Source organism: Dendrobates tinctorius, unplaced genomic scaffold (genome assembly GCF_039654945.1).
Source record: "Dendrobates tinctorius isolate UK_male_01 unplaced genomic scaffold, ASM3965494v1 ptg000009l, whole genome shotgun sequence".
In the NCBI taxonomy this organism is placed as follows: domain Eukaryota; kingdom Metazoa; phylum Chordata; class Amphibia; order Anura; family Dendrobatidae; genus Dendrobates; species Dendrobates tinctorius.
Window position 1 is genome coordinate 2,704,074 of NW_027361677.1, and position 23,637 is coordinate 2,727,710.

Below are 23,637 nucleotides of genomic sequence, written 5' to 3' on the forward strand. Positions count from 1 at the left end.
CCTGGAGTTAAGTCCTCTGCTTGTAATTTTTTAGTCTCTGTAAATGGGTGCTCTAGTAATTTTTCCAGCTCAGTCACCTGATTACACTGACTTTCATTTAGCGTTAGTTGAGGGTTAGCCATGTCTACAAGAAAGGTTTTCAGTTCAACCAAGCGCTGAATCATTAAGTAAGTACTGTCCCATCGTGTGGCTTGATCAATAATTGCCCCTTTTCCAGCACGTCTCTTCAAAATTGAGTCAACTTTAGGGGTTCTGGCAACAGTAGCCAATTTTCTCACCTTGCCAATCAGTGCAGCAGCATGTCCTTCTTGCAGACTGTCTCTTATAGCCAGCTGTAGCGTATGCACAATACAGCGCATGTGATGAATGAAAGAACATATTGACACAGTTTCAACAAGATCATCTAAACTATCATGTTGCTGTTCATCTGAAGCAACTTCAGTTTGCTCCTCAGTTACAATACGGTGTTCCTCTATTTCAAACATTTCTGTGTCTGTGGACCCAGAATGTTCTAGCTGCTGGTCACCATCATTACTCTCATTCATTAGCTTAATAGAGTACTTATCATATTTGAAGCATTGTCAGTTACGACAGAAAGAACTTGCTCTTTTTTAAGTTCATAGTCTTGCAGAACCTTTTCCACCAAGACCTGGAGAAACTCACTGGTGTGATGAGCTTTGGTGTCTTTTACTGCCAATGTCTTGGTAACTATTTCATTTTTGTCACAAACAAATCGGACATTGATGGCAAAATAGTTCACTCTGTGACGTGTGCAGGCATCCATTTTAAGAAACAGAAAGCGTCCCTTGAGAGTTTTTTTTAAGTTCTTCCTTTTGTCTAAAAGCTTCTTCGATTACTAATTTTCTAATACTCTCTCTCTCCAGAGAAACACCAAGCTTGCGGGACATTTCCCCATTCAGACACATAAAAGCTGGTCGTGAAAATAATGAAATAGGCACACTATCCTTTACAACAAGCTCTATGATCTGTTTTTTAAATGTATCTACTGTCATTGTCACAGTAACTTTGTCACTGACAAAATATCTTGCAACTGATGGCTGCAAAGTTCTCTGCTCCTTTGGCTGGAAGAGCTGGGCACTGGTTCATTGGTTTGGATGCAGTCTCTCTCATCCACTGCTTTCAATACTTCTGGATGAAAGCGCTGTAAATGTCTCTTTAGATTAGAAGCTCTGGTAGGAGCATTTTTATCTTTGCCTGAATATGCACTCATCTTGGCTTCACAGCATTTGTTTTCGTCTGGATCATTTGTCATACACTGACAGACATAATGTTTTCTATCTTGAGTGATGGTGAAATGTTCAAATACAGCTGATTTAATGTGATACTTCTTTGACATTCTCAGGTTTTTAATTCTGCATTCACAATCCAAATGACAATTGTTTTTCCTAAAAACAATTGTACAAAATTATTGCCAGGTCATACAACTGATATAGTGGTCAGTAATACTGTTATTATTCCTCATGTACTCACAGTTAACTGATGCAAAGTTTGTTGAAAGGATAATACTTCTTACAGTCTTCCTCTTCTGAGTAGCAGGCAGCTGTGAGATGCTTGGAAGACGCACACCTAGTATGATCTAGTCTAGAGGAGGAGCTTTACTACTAAGAATTTGCAGCACATTTTCACTTTCAGTTTCATACATTGTAAGTAGGGGGGTTGGGGCAGCATGAGGTTAACCAAGTATAAGATTAGATAAGGGCAGTGGAGAACAGTGACACACAAGAAGTAAGAAATGTCTCGATCTCCAGCAGAACTGCTTATCACTGTTGTTCATAGTTTGATAGAACATATATATTTGAGTAACATTTATAAAATTCATATGAAAGTTCAATTATGAAATATTAATATTTTTTTTAAAGCTGGAGTCGGTACACTTCTACCGACTCCAACCAAAACTAACTCTGACTCCACGACTCCGACTCCACAGCCCTGATTTGAACTGAATACGCTGAGCGAATGGGAGCCAGTGAAGAGATTTGCAGAGGGGAGAAGCAGAGGAGTAGTGAGGAGATGAATTAGTCAGGCAGCAGAGTTAAGGATGGACTGGAGAGGTGTGAGGGTGTTGGCATGGAGGCCACAGAAAAGGATGTTGCAGTAATCGAGGCGGGAGATGATGAGGGCATGCACAAGCATTTTAGTAGATTGAGGAAAGGACGGATTCTGGAAATATTTTTGAGCTGGAGGCAACAGGAGGTGGAAAGAAAGTATAAACACTATAGAGAAAAAGGTCCTCCAAGGATTTTATATAAAATATTCAAATTGTATTAAATAACACAAAAAATAAAAAGAAACAGCAAACCATACACAAAGTGGAAAATAGCATGACACTGGCTGATTCTGTCATTCTGGTAAATATGTTATTGCTTCAATTCTCTAGCCATGAGGTGCATTTCCCTTACTTGATCCTCTCTATACCCAAAGCATTTATTTTTTTAGGAAGGATTTTTTCCTTCTGAGATCAGCTATGGGGAAACCAGCAATGTCTTGGTTTCATCTATTTCATTGTGCATAATGTCGCTGCAGGCTTCATTTAACATGCTATTAGGTTCTGGTATGTGAGATTATATCATTAAGGCTAGATTCACACTAGCGCTTTTGAGCGCGACGGCCTGCGCACGACCGCCGCTAAGCACCGCCCCCTGCCGAGCCTCCGCCTACCGGCGCATGACGCTGCATGCGTCCCCTATCTTTATCACTGGGGGCGCAGACCGTGCGCAGTATGCGTTTGGCGGCGCATGCGCCTTTTTGACGGTGCGCCGAGCGCAACCAAACTGCAGCAGGTTGCTTTGGCGCAGGTCGGCGCACCGTCAAAAGGACGCATGCGCCGCCAAACGCATACTGCGCACGGCCTGCGCCCCCAGTGATAAAGATAGGGGACGCATGCAGCGTCATGCGCCAGTAGGCGGAGCTACCGGCGGAGGCGCGGCAGGGGGCGAGGCTTAGCGCAGGCCGTCGCTGTGCTCAAAAGCGCTAGTGTGAAACTAGCCTAATATTATCTATTTCTGCTTGCTGCACCAGCACTTTAAGAATTGTTTTGTATGCAAATAATTTTTCCATATATTCCCTCATGTGCTACATTACTGTACCAGTCATTTTATAGTTCTTATGATGGTCACCCAGTGTCATGCTATTTTCCACTTTCTGTATGGTTTTTTGTTTCTTTTTATTTTTTGTGTTAATAAAATTTGAATATTTTATATAATATCCTTGGAGGACCTTTTTCTCTATAGTGTTTATACTTAGTTTCACGGTCCTCCTTGTTATAACGTTTCTCTTATCTTTAAATAAGGAGGTGGAAAGAGCTTGGATGTGTGGTTTGAAGGACAGGTCAGAGTCAAGGGTTACTCCGAGGCAGCGGACTTCTGGTGCGGGGGGGAAAGCATCAGGTAAGGAAGATCTGTGAGATGGAGGAAAGATGATGAGTTCAGGTTTGTCCACATTAAGCTTGAGCAACCAAGAGAAGAAGGAGGATATGGCTGATAGACACTCCGGGATTCTGGAGAGCAGAGAGGTGATCTGGTATACAGAGGGGTTGAGGTGGTTGAACAATGAAGACTTGCCTTGTTTGGTCGATCTTATTTTTGAAGTGTGTGGCAAAGTTCTCAGCAGAGATGAGGGAGGTCGGAAGGGGCAGTGGTGGGCGGAGGAGGGAGTTAAAAGTTTTGAATAACTGTTTGGGGTTGTAAGATAGGGAAGATACGAGGGTTGTGAAGTAGGCCTTTTTAGCAGAGGTGAGGGCAGATTTGAAAGCGAGTGTTGCCTGTTTGAATGCAGTGTAGTCGTCTTGCGAATTTGTTTTCTTCCAATGCCGCTCTGCAGCCCTGGACATTTGGCGGAGCTTCTTAGTGGTGTTATTGTGCCAGGGCTGTCCGTTGATACGTCACACTCTGCCATTAATGAGGGGTGATGATGGCTTTAAGGTGCAATGATACACTGCGCTGCTGTAAGTATGATTCAAGGAAATTTATTGGTGCCTACGCGTTTCCTGAGCTGTCCCAGCTCACTTCATCAGGGCTAATAGCTGATGTGAGAGCGGCATTGTAGAAAGCAGAGGCCCTGGTTGTGTCGTGGAGTGAGGATATGGATGCCAGTGTTAGAATAGAGTCAGAGAGCGTGTAGGTGTCTAGGTGTGGGAGGTTTCTGCGGGGGTGCGCAGGTTGCTGGACATGGGTGACAGGAGAGTTGGACGGGGATGAGGAAGTGAGTTACTAGCACTTGTTTTGCCATCCAGCTTGTCCTATTGCAAGAGGATTGTGAACACCACAGCAGGGTTTTTTATACTTTCCTTCATTAAATAAGATTTGGTGCAGGTGATCACTTAATCATACACACAATAGGTAGAATGAGGTGTACTCTGGTTGGAATTCAACTGACACTGGAATGGAATGGCTGTCAGACATGGAGAGAAGCTGAGTTTTTTAAAACTGTGCAGTGGTCTCTTAATTTTTGCCAGAGATTATATATATATATATATTATATACATATATACACACACTACTGAGAACTACAGCCAATTAGTCAAAAAACGAGCCCTCATACAGCTTCATTGATGGAAAAATGTAAAACTTATTTATCTTAGAATAAGGCGACACGCAAACATTTAATTGCAACGAAAAAAAAAGTGATAAAATATAAGTGAAAAAACAAAAACATCTAGTCCTTCCCATAAAGGGTTAGTAAAAATTAGGTTTTATGTTAAATGTAATCCCAAAACAGTGCCTTGAAAAAATAAGCCCTCCCACAGCTTCATACCCTTTGAGAGTGCCAGAAATAGTCAAGCACAGTATTTGACTTTTTTGCGCTCCCACCATTCTATAAACAGTGAATGGTTCTGAAGGCACGGATGTGCGGACACCACAATGAGGCATTTACCAGCCCTGCACTCTGGACTGATGTGGGACCCTCCATAAGTCTGAATAGGAGATAACTATTAAACAGAATCTATGAGCACAAAATTACTATTCAAAACTACCCAGCCGCTGGAGCGCCCCTTAGTGGTCAGATTAGTGCACCCTTTTATCTACTCGTTTTTCACATAATTCGCTCTTCACTGGCTCCTGTAAAGTCGGAGCTGTCAATGAAGAGAAGAGCAGAGCTAGACTGAAAGCAAGCAGGTGGGACGGTGCACTAAAGCTTTTGGCCATGTCAAGGGATCACTGAGCACATGTGCTTGACCTGAACAGTTATTTTGTGCTGTTAGACTCCCTTTAAGGTGGGGACTAACCCTTTAAGCAAAATCCATCACCAGGTTTATGATTCCACATCTGACAGAAGCATGAATTAAGGGCAGTGTCAATGATTCCAATAGTGTCACTTACTGGGCTTCTTGCTGGAGTTTGCTCAAGTTACTGCTGTACCTCTGCTAGTCCTCTCAGTGTTGAGTCTGCTGAATGATGAGCTTTAGCTAGCAATGACCACCCATGACAGATTCTGTAGCCATAAAGCTGTCAGTCATGGGGGGGGGGCATTGATAGCCAAAGGTAGTCATTGAGCAAACGCAACACTGAGAAGACTAGCACAGATGCAGCAGATACAACTAACTTTAGCCAACTCCCTCAAGCCTACTAGAATTGGGCATCTCTGCCCTTACATTATGCTGGTCTCAAAATGGGAATGGTGACAAGATTTGCTTTAAAGGAATTGCTCAGCCTTTATGTGACTGCAGACTTGTGAATCCTCACAACATGCACTGTGAGAATTCTCCGGTGCCAACCATGTGACCGCACTTATGTAATTTGTACACTTTTGGAAGCATTCCGACTAGACGTGTTCGGCCTAGCTCAATACACTTGCATTGAGTGAGGTCGCGCACACCTAGTCTGCATGTGGCCACACGTATGTAATTTGCACACTTCTGGAAGCATTCCGACTAGACGTGTTCGGCCTAGCTCAATACACTTGCACTGAGTGAGGTTGCACACATCTAGTCTGCATGTGACCACATGTATGGAAATCGCATACCTGCAGTCAAGCGCCCGACACCGGAGAATCCACACAGTGCGCGCCATGTGAAGATTCCTAAGTCTGCAGTCACATAGCAAACCACATAAAGTGCCTGAAGACCTGTAGCCTTAGGCTGTGTGCACACGCTGCGGATTCCGCAGCGTTTTTGGCCGCTGCGGACCCGCAGCAGTTTTAGCTGCGGTGTACAGTACCATTCAAATGAATGGAAATAAAAAACCGCTGTGCCGACGCTGTGGAAAAATCCGCGCGGATTTGCTGCGGTTTTGAATCCGCAGAAAGAATTGCATGTCAATTCTTTCAGCGGAAACCGCTGCGGGTTCTTATCTCCACCATTGTGGAGATAGTGAATCCGCAGGACCAAACCGCAGGCAAAACAGCAGATAATCCGCAGGTCTTTGGACCTGCGGATTATCTGCGGTTTTTGCAAAATCCGTGCGGATTAATCCGCAGCGTGTGCACGTACCCTAAGGCCAGACGACCCCTTTAATCAAGTCACCGTTTCCCACTCATCGCATCAATCTTACGCAACACATCCCAACGGTTGTAAGTGTTCGGCACCACGCTGTAGGAGAGAATCGCTGCCTAAAAATATCACCGTAGGACCAACCAGCTCCGACCTCAAAATCTACCGTCAAAATAAACTTTTATTAAAAAAAAACCCCATGAAGGATTCTCAGACCAGTCTTTACCAATGTTTCCACATGCAGTATACACTGTATACGTCCATAGTCCCTTTCCATAGGATAGAGATGGCGACGGCAGCGTCCGGCAAGATCAATCCATCCACAAATCAATTTGACCTTTACCTGCGGATGTCCTGAAAGACCATTGGAAATTATTTTTGGCCTTAAAGATTGAAAAAAAAACAAAAAAAAAAAAACACACAACTTTGCAGAACAATATTGAATAAGTGCATCATAATTCATCTCAGTCTCTTAAAAAAAAAAAAGAAAAAAAGTCTCCTCTCCAAGGAAAACTGAACCTAAAATTCTCCTAGTCCCTCCGGTGTCACGGAATACAACACGCATGCAAAAGACAAAATGTAACAGCTAAATACATCTTTCACGACTTTTGTACCATGGTGGACTTTTCCGCATCGACATCTACAGCTTGGAGATTACATTCTTAGGCTTCCTTCTCACAAGATCGTCGCCGCCCGACCATGAAAGTCTTAGGCTTTGTTCACACCAAGCTTATTTTTTTTTTTTTAACGGTCAAAAACAAAGTTTTTCTAGTGGAAACCGCTTTCCAAGGCTATGTTCACACTGAGGAATTTTTATTTTTATAGCGGATCTTCTCAAAAAACTTTTGAAGGTTCATGAGATGTTATTTTTTTTACTTTTATTTTCCCACCTGAAAAGGGTTTAAAAAAAAAAAAAAGCAAAAACAAAAAAAAAAAAAAAACAAAGTCCATGTCTCTTTTTCCAAACTGGGCCAATTAAACGACTGCAGAGAAAACAAAAAAAACAAAAAAAAAAACCCTTCCAGAACTCTTCAGGAGATGAAAAACCTCTCTAAAAAGGGTAAAGTTTCCTGAAGTGGTTTGTGCTTAAAAAAAAAAATTGAGGATTTTGAAAGCATTAATGAAAAAAAATTTGTGCATATAGTTTTTAGGGGAAGTTTTTTTTTTTTCCCGCATCCTTTCGATTGGACAGTGTCTATTTTGCAAGAGATTCAAAATGATGACATGCACTTTTTTTTTTTTTTCTTCCTATGAAGCGTTTTGAAAAAACCTTTTCAGGAAAGAAAAAAAAACTCCTTAGATTGATCAAAGTGGGTTTCCAATACAAGTGAATAGGAAGAGTTTTTTTTTTTTAAACTGATCTGCTCTGAAAAAAACCCCCAAAAAACTGGAAAACTTCTCCTTAGGAGTGTGTTCGCACAGGTTTTTTTTTTTTCTTTAATTCAGGAGTTTGTGGTGCAGAAATTAATTTTTTTTCTTTAAAAAACTCCTTATGGTTTTTGGAGACTTTATGCTATTTTCTGAAACAAAAAAAATTAAAAAAAAAAAAATAAATTAAAAATAGAACAAAAAAAAAAACAAAACAAGTGTGTCCAGGAGTTTATAGAGTGAAAACTCTCCCAAAAAAGCCTATGAAAACTCAATTTCTATTCATCCGTATGGGAATCCACAGTTTTTACGGTACTATTTTAAAGAGTTTCTCCTCCAAAAACTCCATAAAATGAAACCTTGAGGTTGTCATCTTCCAGCAGTAACTCTCCAATCTAAACTCCTCGTTGTTTAGGGAGAGTAACTCAAAAAAAAAAAAAAAAAAAGGCAAACCACCCCCCTTCCCCCCCAACCCAAGCCATCCTCAGGTGCAGAACCTCCAACAGAAGTCACTTGGTGGCCTTAGGAGTTGCCCTCCAGTTTTTTCTTGGCGGCGGTCATAGACAGGACCTTGTCTTTCTGCCGGATCTCCTCTCGCAGCTTCACCTCGGTGAGTCGTAAGTGTCGGATGCTGGACTTCATCTCCTTCATCTTCACCTCCATCAGGGCGATGATGTCCCGCTGCTCGTTGAGTTTGCGCAGCAGCTCTTCGGTGGTGGTCCCGGAGGACATGGAGTAGGAGTGGTCGGCGTATTGAGGGGCTGGGTAGTACTCGGGCATGGGGTAGGTCTCTTCTCCCACCACCACCACTTGCAGCTGCTGGTGCGCCGTCACCGGGGAGAAGTGCGCGCCGAGTCCCGATCCGGAGGGGTCCAGCTTCACCGTCAGGTTCACCGGGTTGGCTTCCGACCCCATAGGATGATCGGCGGTGGCGGCTCTGCCCTCCAGGTCCGGCGCGGCCCCCAGCAGCATCATCTCCGCCCCTCCCGCCGTCAGCTCCAGCACCTCCTGCTCCGGCAGCCCCGTCACCAGCACCGTGGTGGCCCCCGTGGAGTAGCTGGGCTGGTGGTGGCGCTTTCGGGAGCGCTCCCCGGCATTGCCCCGGCGGGCTTTCCTCTCGTTGACCCCTCTCAGGGGGAATATGGTGGGCACCTTGATGCTGTAGGACTTGCGCCCCCCGTGGAAGTGCAGGCTGCACACTCGGTGCCCGTTAGTGGGCTGGAAAGTATTGAAGCAGCCGGTGACTCCAGCCCGGGACACGTTCTTCAGCCACAAGTGTCTCAGCTCCGGGTCCTTGGGGAACGTGTAAAAGTGCAGCCCTTTATCCCGGTGAGAGTTGCTGTAGCATCCGGGGACGCAGCAGGTGAAGCCCGGCATCACTGCAACTAGCAGCGGCAACTCGCCAACATCGGGGATGCTGCAGGACACGGAGAGCGGACGGCGGAAACTACATATCCCATCACACCCTTCACTTCCGGAAGACGTCGGAGAGGCCTCGGCGGAAAGGACTACGGCTCCCACAATGCACCGCGGGCAACTTCCGGTGCGAGATATCGCGAGAGTAGGAACCAGCGGGAGCGTCTGTGTCGGTCGGAGAGTAGAAGAAGGTCCGGTAGGTTCGGAGCGGTGTCATGGCGCTATAACGGCGCCCTGTGTCCCCTCCCCAGCCCCGGGAATGCGGCAATAGTCACTTTCTACACTTAGTCACTCGCTTCCAAGAGGAGGGACAGGGCTGAAAACAAAAAAGTATTAACCTTTTCATGACTGGACCGTCTCCTTCCTCACCCCTGACTGACACATTCTGGGCTTTTATCATTCATGTGCCTTTAACGTCTTCATTTTTGTTATTTTTTTCCACACAGTTAAATTTTTCTTTTGTTTGTTTCCTTTTACGTGTGATTGTCAATTTTGAGGTTATTTTTTACTTTTTTTTTTTTTTTTATAATATTGGAGAAAATGTGAAGTAAAATGAGAAATCGTTTTTTTCTTTTTTGACCATCGAGGATCCGCTAAGGCCTCTTTCACACATCAGGTTTTCGCCGTCAGGCGCGATCCGGCGCTTTTGACAGAAACCGGATCCGGCGTAATGCAATGCCGGATCCGGTTTCCCCCCCATTGACTTGCATTTGCGCCGGATCGCGCCGGATGGCCATGCGTTTCATCCGGTTTTCGCCGGATCCGGCAATGTGTCGCGATCCGGCGTCTGGAAAAAACGGCTACTGTAACGTTTTTTGTCTCCGGCGAAAAAGCCGGACACGCCGGATCCGGCGCGTCCGTCTTTTTCACACAATGAAAGCCTATGAGCGCCGCAATGCGCCTGATCCGGCGAAAGCTGGATCCGGTGGCCGGATCCGTTTTTTTGGTCTGAGCATGCTCAGTAGCTCTGCCCACAAGACATATATAAAAGCAAGACAGTGGGACCCACAGCCACACCCAACATGCCACCCAAGAAAGCAACCAAGCGCAGCAGGAGAAGGCAGAAGACCACTGCAGCACCATCAGCACCACCACCACCCCAAATGGAGCAGCAAATGCAACATGCTGAGGAGGGGAGGCCAGCAGCAGATGAGAGACGGTAATTATCAAATCCCCCATTCCTCCAAACTAGGGCTATTGAATATCAAGATATTCATTGGCCCTTTGTTTCTCTTTATTCAACAGCCGCCCAATAGATGCAGCAGCAGCAGCAATGGCAGCAGCTGGAACACCACCCACAGGCATGGAGTGTGGCCACCAGGAAGACAGCACATCATCTTCTGGGAGCCCTCCCTCGCATCGTCAGCGTTTGACGGTAAGTTTTTATTTCCAAAATCCATCTTCTCTGTAATATATGTCTATTCATTGCCTTTTATTTCAAAACAGGATTCACAAGATGAAGAGGAGCTCCCAGAAGAAGAAGGAAGGGGTGGACAGACACCTGGAGTGGGCTCACAATTGGTAAGTTTTTTGCATCAAACGCAGAAACACAACATCACACTACACACAACACATAGAAAACAATGTTCTGCAGACCACACACAGCAAACAAATGCCTACATCCAAAGACATAACATTTTTTGTTTTCTTCTCTAGTCTTCCCAATCTGGTGCTCGGCCAAGAGGTCCTCGCAGTGCCTCCCAGGGTCGTCGGCGACAGCAACGCGGCGGTCACCAGCGTGTAAGTATAAATATTTTTGCTTTGTTTTTTTGCACTTTTTATTTCATTTCTTTTGTGGAGGCTAATTATGTTATTTTTGTCTTTTTCTTTAACAGCCTTCACAGCGTGCTCCCGACTCTGACGGTGAGGATGGAGGACTCGATGTGGACCACCTCATCGATCTCGTCAGAGAAAGGGAGCCGCTCTGAAATATGGCTGACCGCCGCCACGCTGACCTTATCGTTACCCGACGACTCTGGGAGGAAATCTGTTTGCTCCTTGTGGGCCGCTGGGAGGACCTCGATGTTCGGGCCCAGATTAAAGAGCGTAAGTATATACAGTACCGGTTGCTTGATGTAAACCAGTGTTTCCCGAACTCCAGTCCTCGTGGTCCCCACGGATCATGTGTTCAGGATTTCTATTTACTATGGAAATCCTGAAAACATGACCCCTGGGGACCATGAGGACTGGAGTTTGTGAAACACTGATGTTGTATACTAACCACTCCTTTCTCGTTTCAGGGAACAGAATTGTGAATCGGTGGCGGTCTGTGAGGGATCGTTTCAAGAAGGAGTTCAATAAAGAGATGCGGGCCCCAAGTGGATCTGGAGGACGCAGGAGCAAGTACAAGTACGCACAAGCCCTGTCGTTCCTCCGGAAAACAATGGTCACTAGAAGGTAAATATTACACACCACATGTGAAAAAAAATGTTAGATGTAACTTTTTTTTTTTCAGCCAGGGCCATACCATGTCACTATTTTAATTTGTTTTTTTTTCTCTTTATTCCACAGCACGGTGAGCAGCACTCGGGAGCCTGCACGATTGGACCCTTCTGAGGCGATCCCTGAGGAGACCGGCACCGAGGGACACTTCGACCGCCCCGGTACATCTGCACCTTCCCAGCCTTCCCACACATTCGACCCATCTGTCCCATCCACCAGCACAGGAGCATCGTGGCCGCCTACATTACATGAAGCTGCTGGTGAGGAGATCGCTTTCCCTTTACCCCACCCTTCTGCCCCTGCCACCTCTAGTACACCTGCGGGTACTGGGCGGCAGCGGCAGAGGGGTCAGGAAAAGAGTTATGCGCCACAGTTCTTGCATCTGAATGCATCTTTCCAGAACTGTCTCAAAGTCTTGTCAGAGCAAATCTCCGCAGGCTTTCAGCAGATCAACTCCAGCATTCTGGAGGTGAAGACACTTCTGCAAACCATGCATTCAGAAGCAAGATCTTCGCCAAACCACACCTTTTTCAGGTCTGTTGTGGAGCGCATGGCAACACTATCTCCTATCCAGCAGATGCATGTAATGCATTCGTGCCACGGTGCTCTACAGCAGGTTACCTCCCAACCTCCACCTCCCACCACTGTAGTTCCTCCACCTGCACCCCCTCCAGCCACTTTCCATCCTCCCCCTCCTATTACATCTGCACCCCCTCCAGCCACTTTCCATCCTCCCCCTCCTATTACATCTGCACCCCCTCCAGCCACTTTCCATCCTCCCCCTCCTATTACATACCAGCAACCTCCCCAGTACCAGCAACCTCCCCAGTACCAGACATCTCCCCACTTCCAGCAACCTGCCCCGTACCAAACTCCTTCCCCGTACCAAACTCCTTCCCCGTACCGAACTCCTTCCCCATACAACTTTCCGTCAACATCATCTGCTCCTACAGTCCCTGCCCAACCCTCCACTCCACCGCCCACCACCTCTTCTGCCTCCCACATGTCCACCCATTCTGTAGCTTTTTCCACACCATCACCTCTAACTGTTCCTTCCCCACCACGATCCCAGTCCTCTCTCCACACTCCCATTGTCGAAGTGTCCCGCAGCCCCTCCAGCAGTATTTCCACCCCACACTACACCGAGTTATAATGTTTTTTTTGTAATAAAAATGCCCATTTGGTTGGTTTCAAACCTTTATTAAAAAAGTTTTTTTAACTTTAAAAACAGTTTACACAAAAAAAATATTTTAAATAAAAGTTAAATTATTGTTTACACTGGTTGTCTGTCATTTCTTTCTGCGGCGAAATATGTTTAAAAAAAAGGTTAAATACAGGGTATTTAAAAGGTATTCAAAACCAGGTATATAACTGTGGGTAAATTTTTGCTTTTTGCCACAGTTGTGTTCCTGGTTGTGTTTGAAGCAAAGTATTTCACCTGAAAAGTTGTGTTTATTGTTGGTGATTTCCTAACAATGTACACAACTTTTGTTAAAAGGTGAAATACTTTGCATAAAACACAACCAGGTACACACCTGTGGCCTAAAGCTAAAAATAGTAAGACCATGACAAGATAGCCAACTTTGGTTGGCAAAGGTATATACTGTTGGTCCAGAAGGTACACAAGTTTGGTTAGGGCACAAATCTTTCACACTCTGTCATCCTGCCAGTGTACTCTGCCTTGAGGTGACATAAAGTATAGTGCAAAATTGTCCCTCATTACTGAAACCGTCACAGAACTTCTAGTGGTAATATTTCCAATGACAACATCCATCTTCGCCAGTAACTTGCTCTTCTCTCCAACCTGCACTTTCTCCTCTACAACCTGTCAAAGAAGGGCTGTAGGAACCAGGGCTGAGGAGTTGGTAAGCCAAACCTGCGACTCCGACTCCTCAATTTCCCTTACACCGACTCCAACTCTGACTCCACGACTCCGACTCCCACACATATTGCTTATATTTAAGTGAAAAATTTATTGTAGTACAATGTGAACCTCAGACATTTAATCATTTTTATGATCCAATAATCAAGATATTTAGATAGAACAGAATATATATTGGTGTACTACCCGGTTTTCATTCTTTTTGGTACAGATACGATATGGATAGACAGATATGGATAAATGGATAGATAGAGCAGATTTCTAATCTGTTTTTGCTATTGAAAACATTATCTATGAGCTCAAAAACCTTTCAGGTGATGCAGTTTTTTAAAAAGTTGATCAACTTTTGCAGCTGAAAAACGTATCCTCAAAAAACACAGGAAAAACGCTGTGTGTGAATGTAGCCTTAGATCAGGAATAGAACAGCCATTTATAGGACATTTCATAACTTTCCCAAACTCCTATGAAAAAATATTCAGCACATCCTGCATTGAACTACTGTGCCCAATTTATTATATATTTTAGGAGTCGGAGTCGGTCCATTTTATACCGACTCCAACTGCGACTCCACGACTCCGACTCCGACTCCACAGCCCTGGTAGGAACATGCTATATATAGTTTTCCAGTAGCCAATCCCGTTCGGAAGGCCACAAGGGTCAATTTTAAAAACCAGATCCGGCGTAATCCGTCGAAAAACTGATAGAAAAACGGATGAACCGGATGAGACGGATCCGGTTTTGTCTGTCAAGAACAAGACGAATCCGGCAGAAAACCGGATCCGGCACATCAGGTTTTACAAAACATTTGCCGGATCCGGCACGACGCCAGATCGCGCCTGACGCCGAAAACCTGATGTGTGAAAGTAGCCTAACACATCATAGGTTGTGTTCTCGTCTCCAGAGATATTATTTTTATACATTGGACATATTTTTCTCTTTTTGACTCGTGTGGGGCTGTAAATAGCGATTTGGGCTGGCAGTGTCTTTTGTTTTTGATTTTTGCTTTAACAGTATTTTTTTTTTTCATTTATTGTACACATTGTGCCAATGCCCCCCCCCCCCCGGACTTAATTTTAACATGAACACATTATTCTTATTTATTGCTGATTTCCCCTATAATGGGGACTGATCTGTTAGTCCCAGTTACAGAGGAACTTTGGCCTCCTGGCTGCATAATAGAGCTGACTGGGTCCTTGCCCCCAGCATCTACAGTTCCCTCCTTACACCTAGTCATCTCTGAGTCTGGAGGAGGAAGCCGCCTCTGCGGGGAGTCTGGTAGACTGGCTGTATCTGACAACCTTCTTGGGGGAGATTTTTATAACTGTCCCCATGAGTTGTACCATAATGTGCGGCCTGTAATAAATCTGGGCCCGATCCGTAATTATTTATTTATTTTTTTAAATTACTTTCAGCAAAATGGAAGGCTCCCCTGCAGCCAATCTTACCACACGTTCTTTGCTCAGAGGAATACTAGCAACTGAACCAGTTCGTACAGCGGTGAAGAATAAATCTAAAAGGTACGTAAACCCTCTTCTTAAATGATGTTGTCTCTCTGCCCCCCCTAAAAAGAAATCCTCCAAACTGCCATCCTGGGTGTCTCCTTTTAAATCGCCATCTTCTGTCTGTTGTCAAGTGTAATCCCTCAGTAGCAGCAGAGATGACGAGACGGATTACAGGTTGAGGGGTGGGTGGGTCGTTGTCTCGCTGCTCCTGCTCTCCTGTCTGATAAGTTGTATACAGGCATAACGGAGAGGCGAGCTTTCAGTACAGGGCAGGCAAGGCATAGGACAGGGGTCCTCAAACTTTTTAAACAGGGGGCCAGATTACGGTCCCTCGGACCGTTGGAGGGCCGGAATATAGTGTAAAAAAAATTATGAATAAATTCCTGTGCACACTGCACATATCTTATTTAGAAGTAATAAAACAAAAATAGGAACAAATACAATATTAAAAATGAAGTTAAATCATCAAACTTACCGATTTTTTGGGTTCTTCGAATATCCTACACTTCGAGTCAATTTTTTTCTCTTTCTTGATATCATTGTTTCCTAGGGATTCAAAATTGCTATTAGTAAAATACCAACATATATACAGCTCTACAAAAACAATATACCAGCAATAAAACTGCCCACACAGAGACATACAGACTGCACTGCCCATCGATGCAGCCTGATCAGTGCCCATCGATGCAGCCTGATCAGTGCCCATCGATGCAGCTTGATCAGTGCCCATCGATGCAGCTTGATCAGTGCCCATCGATGCAGCCTGATCAGTGCCCATCGATGCAGCCTCACCTGTGCACTGTGCTGCGCCTTTCCTCGGCGCCTCGTCCCGCCCGCAATTACACGGCCCGCCGACACTGAACTGCAGTGCAGTTCATGAGCTCAAAGTCGGCCTGGCCAGGGGCCGGATAAAAGTCTTTGGAGGGCTGCATGCGGCCCGCGGGCCGTAGTTTGAGGACCCCTGGCATAGGATAATGAATGCATGCTGAGAAGTCAGGGAAGGGAGCTTCCTGCACCTATAGTTCTGGCAGAATGCTGATGGAGAGGAACTGCACACTTCAAAGCAGTAGTTATAGAGGGAGAGAATCAGGGCAGTTCCTGAACATATAATACTGGTATGTACTTAAAATAAATACATTTGTGGGGGAAGTGGAGAGTAAAATCATGATTTACTGCAAGTTTTGTGAGCAAGAACAGGTACTTTATAAGCATATAAAACCAAAAAACAATATAAATATTTAGTTGCCATAATTATACTGAGCCACTTAACTATGTTAAATGAGTTGTCCTATATGTTATTTTTACAAGTGGGCACCTGGTGCTCCTAAATGGTCCCGATTCATCAAGCAGTTTCCAGCAGAATTCTGGCGAAAAGCTCCTTGAATTGTCACAAGTTGTTTGCTCACCTCCAGGTTACTCAAAAGTTTGTACAACTTTAAGTCAACTTTTTGAAAAGTGTGCGGCGAGTGGATGGGACATGCCCGATAATTTCATCATTTATGCCGCAAAGGTAGCGCAGAATACGACAGGAATGTACACCAGCCCCTGACTGCCGTACGCTACTAGTGGATGGCACCTGGTGGTTGTAAGATGCCTCTTAATGAATGTGGTGCATCTTCCTCCAGCATGCCCTTCAGTCTTTACCCCAGTCTTAAAGGGGTTGTCTCCTTTTCACGCTTACTCACCATCCATATTCTCGCTGGGTCACATCCATACATATCCCCATTCTGGGTTTTGTGATCCCAATGACAACCAGTCCAGTACATGCACTAATGTGGAGACAGGAAGTCAGTCTCCGTCATTCTGTGAACTATAGGATGACGTCATCACCTATGAGATCCCTCCTGCAGCTAAAATGTAGTTGAATGCTAATTAAACTGTCCAAATGAAAAACTGCCTTTTGCTCCACATAATAACCAATCGGAGAGCAGCTTTCATTTTGTGTTCGGCACTGGTAAAATGAAAGTTCTAATTGGATGCTTTTTTTTTTTTTTTTTGTAGTTAGACAGTTTCACGAATCTGGTCAAATATTTCTCCTTTATATAAGAGCTCAGTGATCTGACCTAAGACAGCTGCATACACCAGGCTGGATACGCCGAGACTGCTGGGCGTGCATGGAGCAGGATGCGCCGAGACTGCTGGGAGTGCACCATGCAGGATATATTGTATTTTTCGGACTTCAAGATGAACCTCAATTACAGAAAGCAGGAAATAGGAGGTGTGAAGCAGTGAAGGAGGGGGTCAACATCACTGGTTATAATACTGTAGGCTAGAATAGGGAGGAAATAAATCTACTGTTGGGGTTTGTTTATACACATAAATTTAGAGCATGTACATTATGTACACTCTCTACAGCACACACATATATACAACACTGCTGTCACATATTACCCTGTATAGGCCGTCTGGCTCTGTAGTCACTGTATAATATATTCCGGTCACATATTACCCTGTATAGGCCGTCTGGCTCTGTAGTCACTGTATAATATATACAGGTCACATATCACCCTGTATAGGCCGTCTGGCTCTGTAGTCACTGTATAATATATACCAGTCACATATTACCCTGTATAGGCCGTGTGGCTCTGTAGACACTGTATAATATAGACTGGTCACATATTACCCTGTATAGGCCGTCTGGCTCTGTAGACACTGTATAATATATACTGGTCACATATTACCCTGTATAGGCCGTCTGGCTCTGTAGACACTGTATAATATATTCCGGTCACATATTACCCTGTATAGGCCGTCTGGCTCTGTAGTCACTGTATAATATATACAGGTCACATATTACCCTGTATAGGCCGTCTGGCTCTGCAGTCACTGTATAATATATACTGGTCACATATTACCCTGTATAGGCCGTCTGGCTCTGTAGTCACTGTATAATATATACTGGTCACATATTACCCTGTATGGGCCGTCTTGCTCTGTAATCACTGTATAATATATTCCGGTCACATATTACCCTGTATGGACCGTCTGATGGTGTATGTAGTCACTGTATAATATATACCGGTCACATATTACCCTGTATGGACCGTCTGATGTCTGTAGTCACTGAATAATATATACCGGTCACATATTACCCTTTATGGACCGTCTGATGGTGTATGTAGTCACTGTATAATATATTCCGGTCACATATTACCCTGTATAGGCCGTCTGGCTCTGTAGTCACTGTATAATATATTCCGGTCACATATTACCCTGTATAGGCCGTCTGGCTCTGCAGTCACTGTATAATATATACTGGTCACATATTACCCTGTATAGGCCGTCTGGCTCTGTAGTCACTGTATAATACATACTGGTCACATATTACCCTGTATGGGCCGTCTGGCTCTGTAGTCACTGTATAATATATTCCGGTCACATATTACCCTGTATGGACCGTCTGATGGTGTATGTAGTCACTATAATATATACTGGTCACACATTGCCCTGTATAGGCCGTCTGGCTCTGTAGACACTGTATAATATATTCCGGTCACATATTACCCTGTATAGGCCGTCTGGCTCTGTAGTCACTGTATAATATATACAGGTCACATATTACCCTGTATAGGCCGTCTGGCTCTGTAGTCACTGTATAATATATACTGGTCACATATTACCCTGTATAGGCCGTCTGGCTCTGTAGTCACTGTATAATATATTCCGGTCACATATTACCCTGTATAGGCCGTCTGGCTCTGTAGTCACTGTATAATATATTCCGGTCACATATTACCCTGTATAGGCCGTCTGGCTCTGCAGTCACTGTATAATATATACTGGTCACATATTACCCTGTATAGGCCATCTGGCACTGTAGTCACTGTATAATATATACCGGTCACATATTACCCTGTATAGGCCGTCTGGCTCTGTAGACACTGTATAATATATACCGGTCACATATTACCCTGTATAGGCCGTCTGGCTCTGTAGACACTGTATAATATATTCCGGTCACATATTACTCTGTATAGGCCGTCTGGCTCTGTAGTCACTGTATAATAATAATAATAATAATCTTTATATAGCGCCAACATATTCCGCAGCGCTTTACAGTTGAACAGTTTCAAACACAACAGTCATAAGTAACAACGTTAACAATACAATAATTAAAGCGAAATAAGACGACCCTGCTCGTGGAGCTTACAATCTACAATGAGGTGGGGGAGATACAAAGCACAGGTTTGTATTTACAATGATGTATTTACAATGATGGTCCAGCCATCTTCAGGGGGTGGGGGTTAGATGGAGATAGTGAATGGGCTACACACACACAAACATGACTTTGATTACTGAATGTGATAGGCCGCTCTGAACAAATGTGTTTTGAGCGAGCGCCTAAAACTATGCAAATTGTGGATGGTCCTAATATCTTGGGGTAGAGCATTCCAGAGGATTGGCGCAGCACGGGAGAAGTCTTGGAGTCGGGAGTGGGAGGTACGGATTAGTGCAGAGGTTAGTCGAAAGTCATTTGCAGAGCGCAGCGGTCGGTTAGGCCGATAGACAGAAATGAGGGAGGAGATGTAAGGGGGTGCCGCACTGTGGAGAGCTTTGTGGGTGATATACAGGTCACATATTACCCTGTATAGGCCGTCTGGCTCTGTAGTCACTGTATAATATATTCCGGTCACATATTACCCTGTATAGGCCGTCTGGCTCTGCAGTCACTGTATAATATATACTGGTCACATATTACCCTGTATAGGCCGTCTGGCTCTGTAGTAGTCACTGTATAATATATACTGGTCACATATTACCCTGTATGGGCCGTCTGGCTCTGTAGTCACTGTATAATATATTCCGGTCACATATTACCCTGTATGGACCGTCTGATGGTGTATGTAGTCACTGTATAATATATACCGGTCACATATTACCCTGTATGGACCGTCTGATGTCTGTAGTCACTGAATAATATATACCGGTCACATATTACCCTGTATGGACCGTCTGATGGTGTATGTAGTCACTGTATAATATATACCGGTCACATATTACCTGTATAGGCCGTCTGGCTCTGTAGTCACTGTATAATATATACCGGTCACATATTACCTGCATAGGCCGTCTGGCTCTGTAGTCACTGAATAATATATGCCGGTCACATATTACCCTGTATGGACCATCTGATGGTGTATGTAGTCGCTATATAATATATGCCGGTAACATATTACCCTGTACAGGCTGTCTGGCTCTGTAGTCACTGTATAATATATACCGGTCACATATTACCCTGTGTGGACTGTGTGGTGTCTGTAGTTGAGCTGAGCGCTCTTGTTTTCACTATTAGAGAGTAGTAATGAGTGAGTTACTGAGTTCTCCGAGTATCTTGGGCGAGCTCGTAGATTGTTTGTGTCTCCGCAGCTGCATGATTTGCGGCTGCTAGACAGCCTGAATACATGTGGGAACTCCCTAACAAACAGGCAATCCCTGCATGTGTTCAGGCTGTCTAGCAGCCGCAAATCATGCAGCTGTGGAGACACAAACCTAATCTCTGAGCTCGCCCAAAATACGTGTAAAACTCAGTAACGAGCACACTCGCTCATCATTATTAGAGAGCCCTCGCTGTCTTATTTCCATCTAGTAATAATATTTTTATTTTTATAATGCCCACATATTCCGCCGTCTTCCCCACAGCAATCGGTTTTCCGGCACACCCGTATTCATTAGACTGTCGACCAAACCTGACGATATCGGCGCGTGCAGCTGACATTAGTGTAATGTACTTTAATTTCAGATGCCATCAGTAAATATGCGCCATTGTTCCCGCCCTTGTCGTTCTGACGCTTCCTATTCCGTTTCTAATCTTCTTTGTGTACGTTCAGGGGGAATGGGCAGTCGTCCATGTCTTTTGCTCATCAAGACGAAATTTCATCCTCGCCATCTATGAATTTGCGCACTAAAATGAAGGAAAGACTAAGACGTTCTCTTCGAAGATCGGTAAATGTTTATCTGCCTGTAGGTTACGGAAATGGACTTCAAAGAGCAAAATTCTAATTCCTGTTTTTTTTTTTTTTTTCCTGTTTTGTCTCAGGGTGTCAAATCTCCAGTTCTGAAAAGAAAGGTGGATACAAATTCCCGAGCCACTGTGAAATCTGTACGGAAAAGGGCTCTTCCTCTGATGGAGGATCTGGATGACATTACTCCAAGGACCTTGTTAAAAAAAATTATTGAAAATGGTAAGTTTGTGGTAAGGAGTCCATGATCGCTGGCTGCAAATCTGTTAGTAATTTTCGAGACTACTTGCCAGAATGATGACCCTCATGATTCCTGGAAATCTCCCCTGCCTGAATGCCCAATAGGAATAATATTTTTATTTTTATAGTGCCAGCCTATTCCGCAGCGCTTTACAATTAAGTGGGGACATGTACAGACAATAAAAACAGTTACAGGAGAAGTGAGGGTACTGCTAGCAAGCTACAATCTATAAGGGAATAGGGGGGACACGAGGTAGAACGTGCTGTCATGTATGGTCCGCCCATCATAATAAGGGTTTTCATATAAAGCTGCATGATCTGGACATCGACCAGTAATCTGTCTAAGTGAAGTTACCAAGTGCTGGAGGATGTGGAGACAAATGAGTAGGAAGGGCCAGAGTCGGAGGAAAACTTAGAAAGAGGGAACAGTGAAAAGTTAGATTAGTGAAGTGAGGCGATGGGCCTGCCTAAAGAGATGTGTTTTTTATTGCACACTTACAAATGTGGGGCTAGGTATTAGTCTGATAATTTGGGATAGTGCATCCCAGAACACTGTCGCAGCATGAAATAAGTTTTGTAGACGGAGGTGAGAAGTCGGATTATTGTGGATGTTAGTAATAGATCAAATTCAGAACTAATGGAACTGGTACGGTGATAGAGAGGGGAGAGAAGATGTAGGGGGTGCAGAACTGTGGAGAGCTTTGTGTATGAGAGTGATAAGTTTGTATTGTATTATGTAACGAATTGGTAACCAGTGTAATGACTGGTGTAAGGTGGAGGCATAAAATGAAGAGGCTGGGCAGAAACACGACCCTGGCAGCATTCAGGATAGATTGGAGAGGAGAAAGTTTGGTTAGATGGAGATCAATCAGAAGAGAGTTGATGGAGTCCAGACGGAGTGATCGAGAGCGACAGTTTTTGTAGATTCAAAGGGGAGAAAAGGTCGGGTTCTGGAGATGTTTTTAAGATGCAGGTCTCATGAGCGAGTGATCAGATATAGGGAATAAGGTAGAATTCTGTGTCAAATATGACCCCAAGAAAGCGAGTGTGCTGCGTAGGAGTTATGGTTGAACTACCCAAGGTAATTGCAATATCGGTTATAGGTTTGTTAGTAGAGGGAGGAAACAAGAGAAGTTCAGTTTTTGGAGAGTTTCAGGTAGAGGGAGGACATGGTGTTAGAGACAGCGGACAGACAATCCTTGATATTTTATATTAAGAAGGGGGTGATGTCAGGAGAAGAAGTGTATAGCTGAGTGTCATCAGCATGGAGATGATGCTGGAAACCAAATCTGATGGTTTGTACAATAAGGGTGGTGGAAAGAAAGAAACGGACGGGACTAGGCCTGAGTCTAATCCCGACCGTAAAGGAAAGAGGAGAGGAAGAAGATCCGGAAAAAGATACCGTGAAGGAGCTGTTAAAGAAATAGGAGGAGAAACAGGAGAGAACGGTGTCCTTAAAGGGAATCGTCACCTATATTTAGTGATATCATGTAAAGATATCACTAAATTGTGCGTCCCATAAGGATTCTAGTCGGGCCTTTGACTCCCCCCGACCCCGCATCTTTGAGGCATAAATACCTTTTTTTAGCTTCTTGTGGATGCATGCAAATTGCCGCGGTCCGGCCCGATGGGCGTGACTTAGGATTCTTCTCCCTCCCCCCCACCTCCTCAGCTTGCTTCACGTAATCTTCGTCTGTGAATACCACAGACACCGTTGGTTTCCGCGCTTGCGCAATGTAAAGGCCCCCGGCGCCTGCGCAGTATGCTTTGCCCGACTGTGGGTAAAGCATATAATCGCTACTGCGCAAGCGCCGGTATTTTCCAGCACCATCTATGCCCCGGAAGTCTTCACATGCAGGACACACTTCCGGGCATAGACGGCGCTGGAAAATACCGGCGCTTGCACAGTAGCGATTATATGCTTCGCCCACAGTCGGACAAAGCATACTGCGCAGGCGTCGGGGGCCTTTACATTGCGCAAGCGCGGAAACCAACGGTGTCTGTGGTATTCACAGACGAAGATTACGTGAAGCAAGCCGAGGAGGTGGGGGGGAGAATCCTAAGTCACGCCCATCGGACCGGACCGCGGTGATTTGCATGCATCCACAAGAAGCTAAAAAAGGTATTTATGCCTCAAAGGTGCGGGGTCGGGGGGGAGTCAAAGGCCCGACTAGAATCCTTATGGGACGCACAATTTAGTGATATCTTTACATGATATCACTAAATATAGGTGACAGATTCCCTTTAAGGCCCATAGAAGGGAGCATAGTGAGGAGGAGCTGATGATCCACAGTATTGGATGCTGCAGAGAGATCCAGGAGAATCAGCAGGGACTATTAGATTTAGCTGTTAGTAGATCATTAAATAGTTTAGTAAGGG

At 44.6% G+C, this 23,637-nt stretch overlaps 2 protein-coding genes across 3 annotated transcripts in view; one reads left to right on the forward strand and one right to left on the reverse strand.

Moving 5' to 3' along the window:
- Positions 1 to 6,611: 6,611 nt before the first annotated feature.
- THAP11 (THAP domain containing 11) lies at positions 6,612 to 9,220 on the reverse strand. Its single transcript, XM_073581775.1, has one exon. It carries the CDS (start codon positions 9,191 to 9,193, stop codon positions 8,339 to 8,341), a length of 855 nt encoding a protein of 284 aa, XP_073437876.1. The 5' UTR covers positions 9,194 to 9,220; the 3' UTR covers positions 6,612 to 8,338.
- Positions 9,221 to 9,290: 70 nt separating this feature from the next.
- The window catches only part of CENPT (centromere protein T), an 82,275-nt gene continuing 67,928 nt past the window's right edge, over positions 9,291 to 23,637 (forward strand). The window contains exons 1-4 of one of the 2 annotated variants that reach the window (XM_073581729.1): positions 9,291 to 9,428; positions 14,969 to 15,073; positions 20,887 to 21,001; positions 21,096 to 21,240. In XM_073581729.1, coding sequence (XP_073437830.1) covers positions 14,973 to 15,073; positions 20,887 to 21,001; positions 21,096 to 21,240 — 361 coding nt within the window. In that variant the 5' untranslated portion in view covers positions 9,291 to 9,428; positions 14,969 to 14,972. The other variant, XM_073581738.1, reaches the window with a different exon arrangement.

Bases quoted from the DNA above. Each gene is read 5' to 3' on its own strand.
- THAP11 (XM_073581775.1), bottom strand. From the start codon at position 9,193: ATGCCGGGCTTCACCTGCTGCGTCCCCGGATGCTACAGCAACTCTCAC.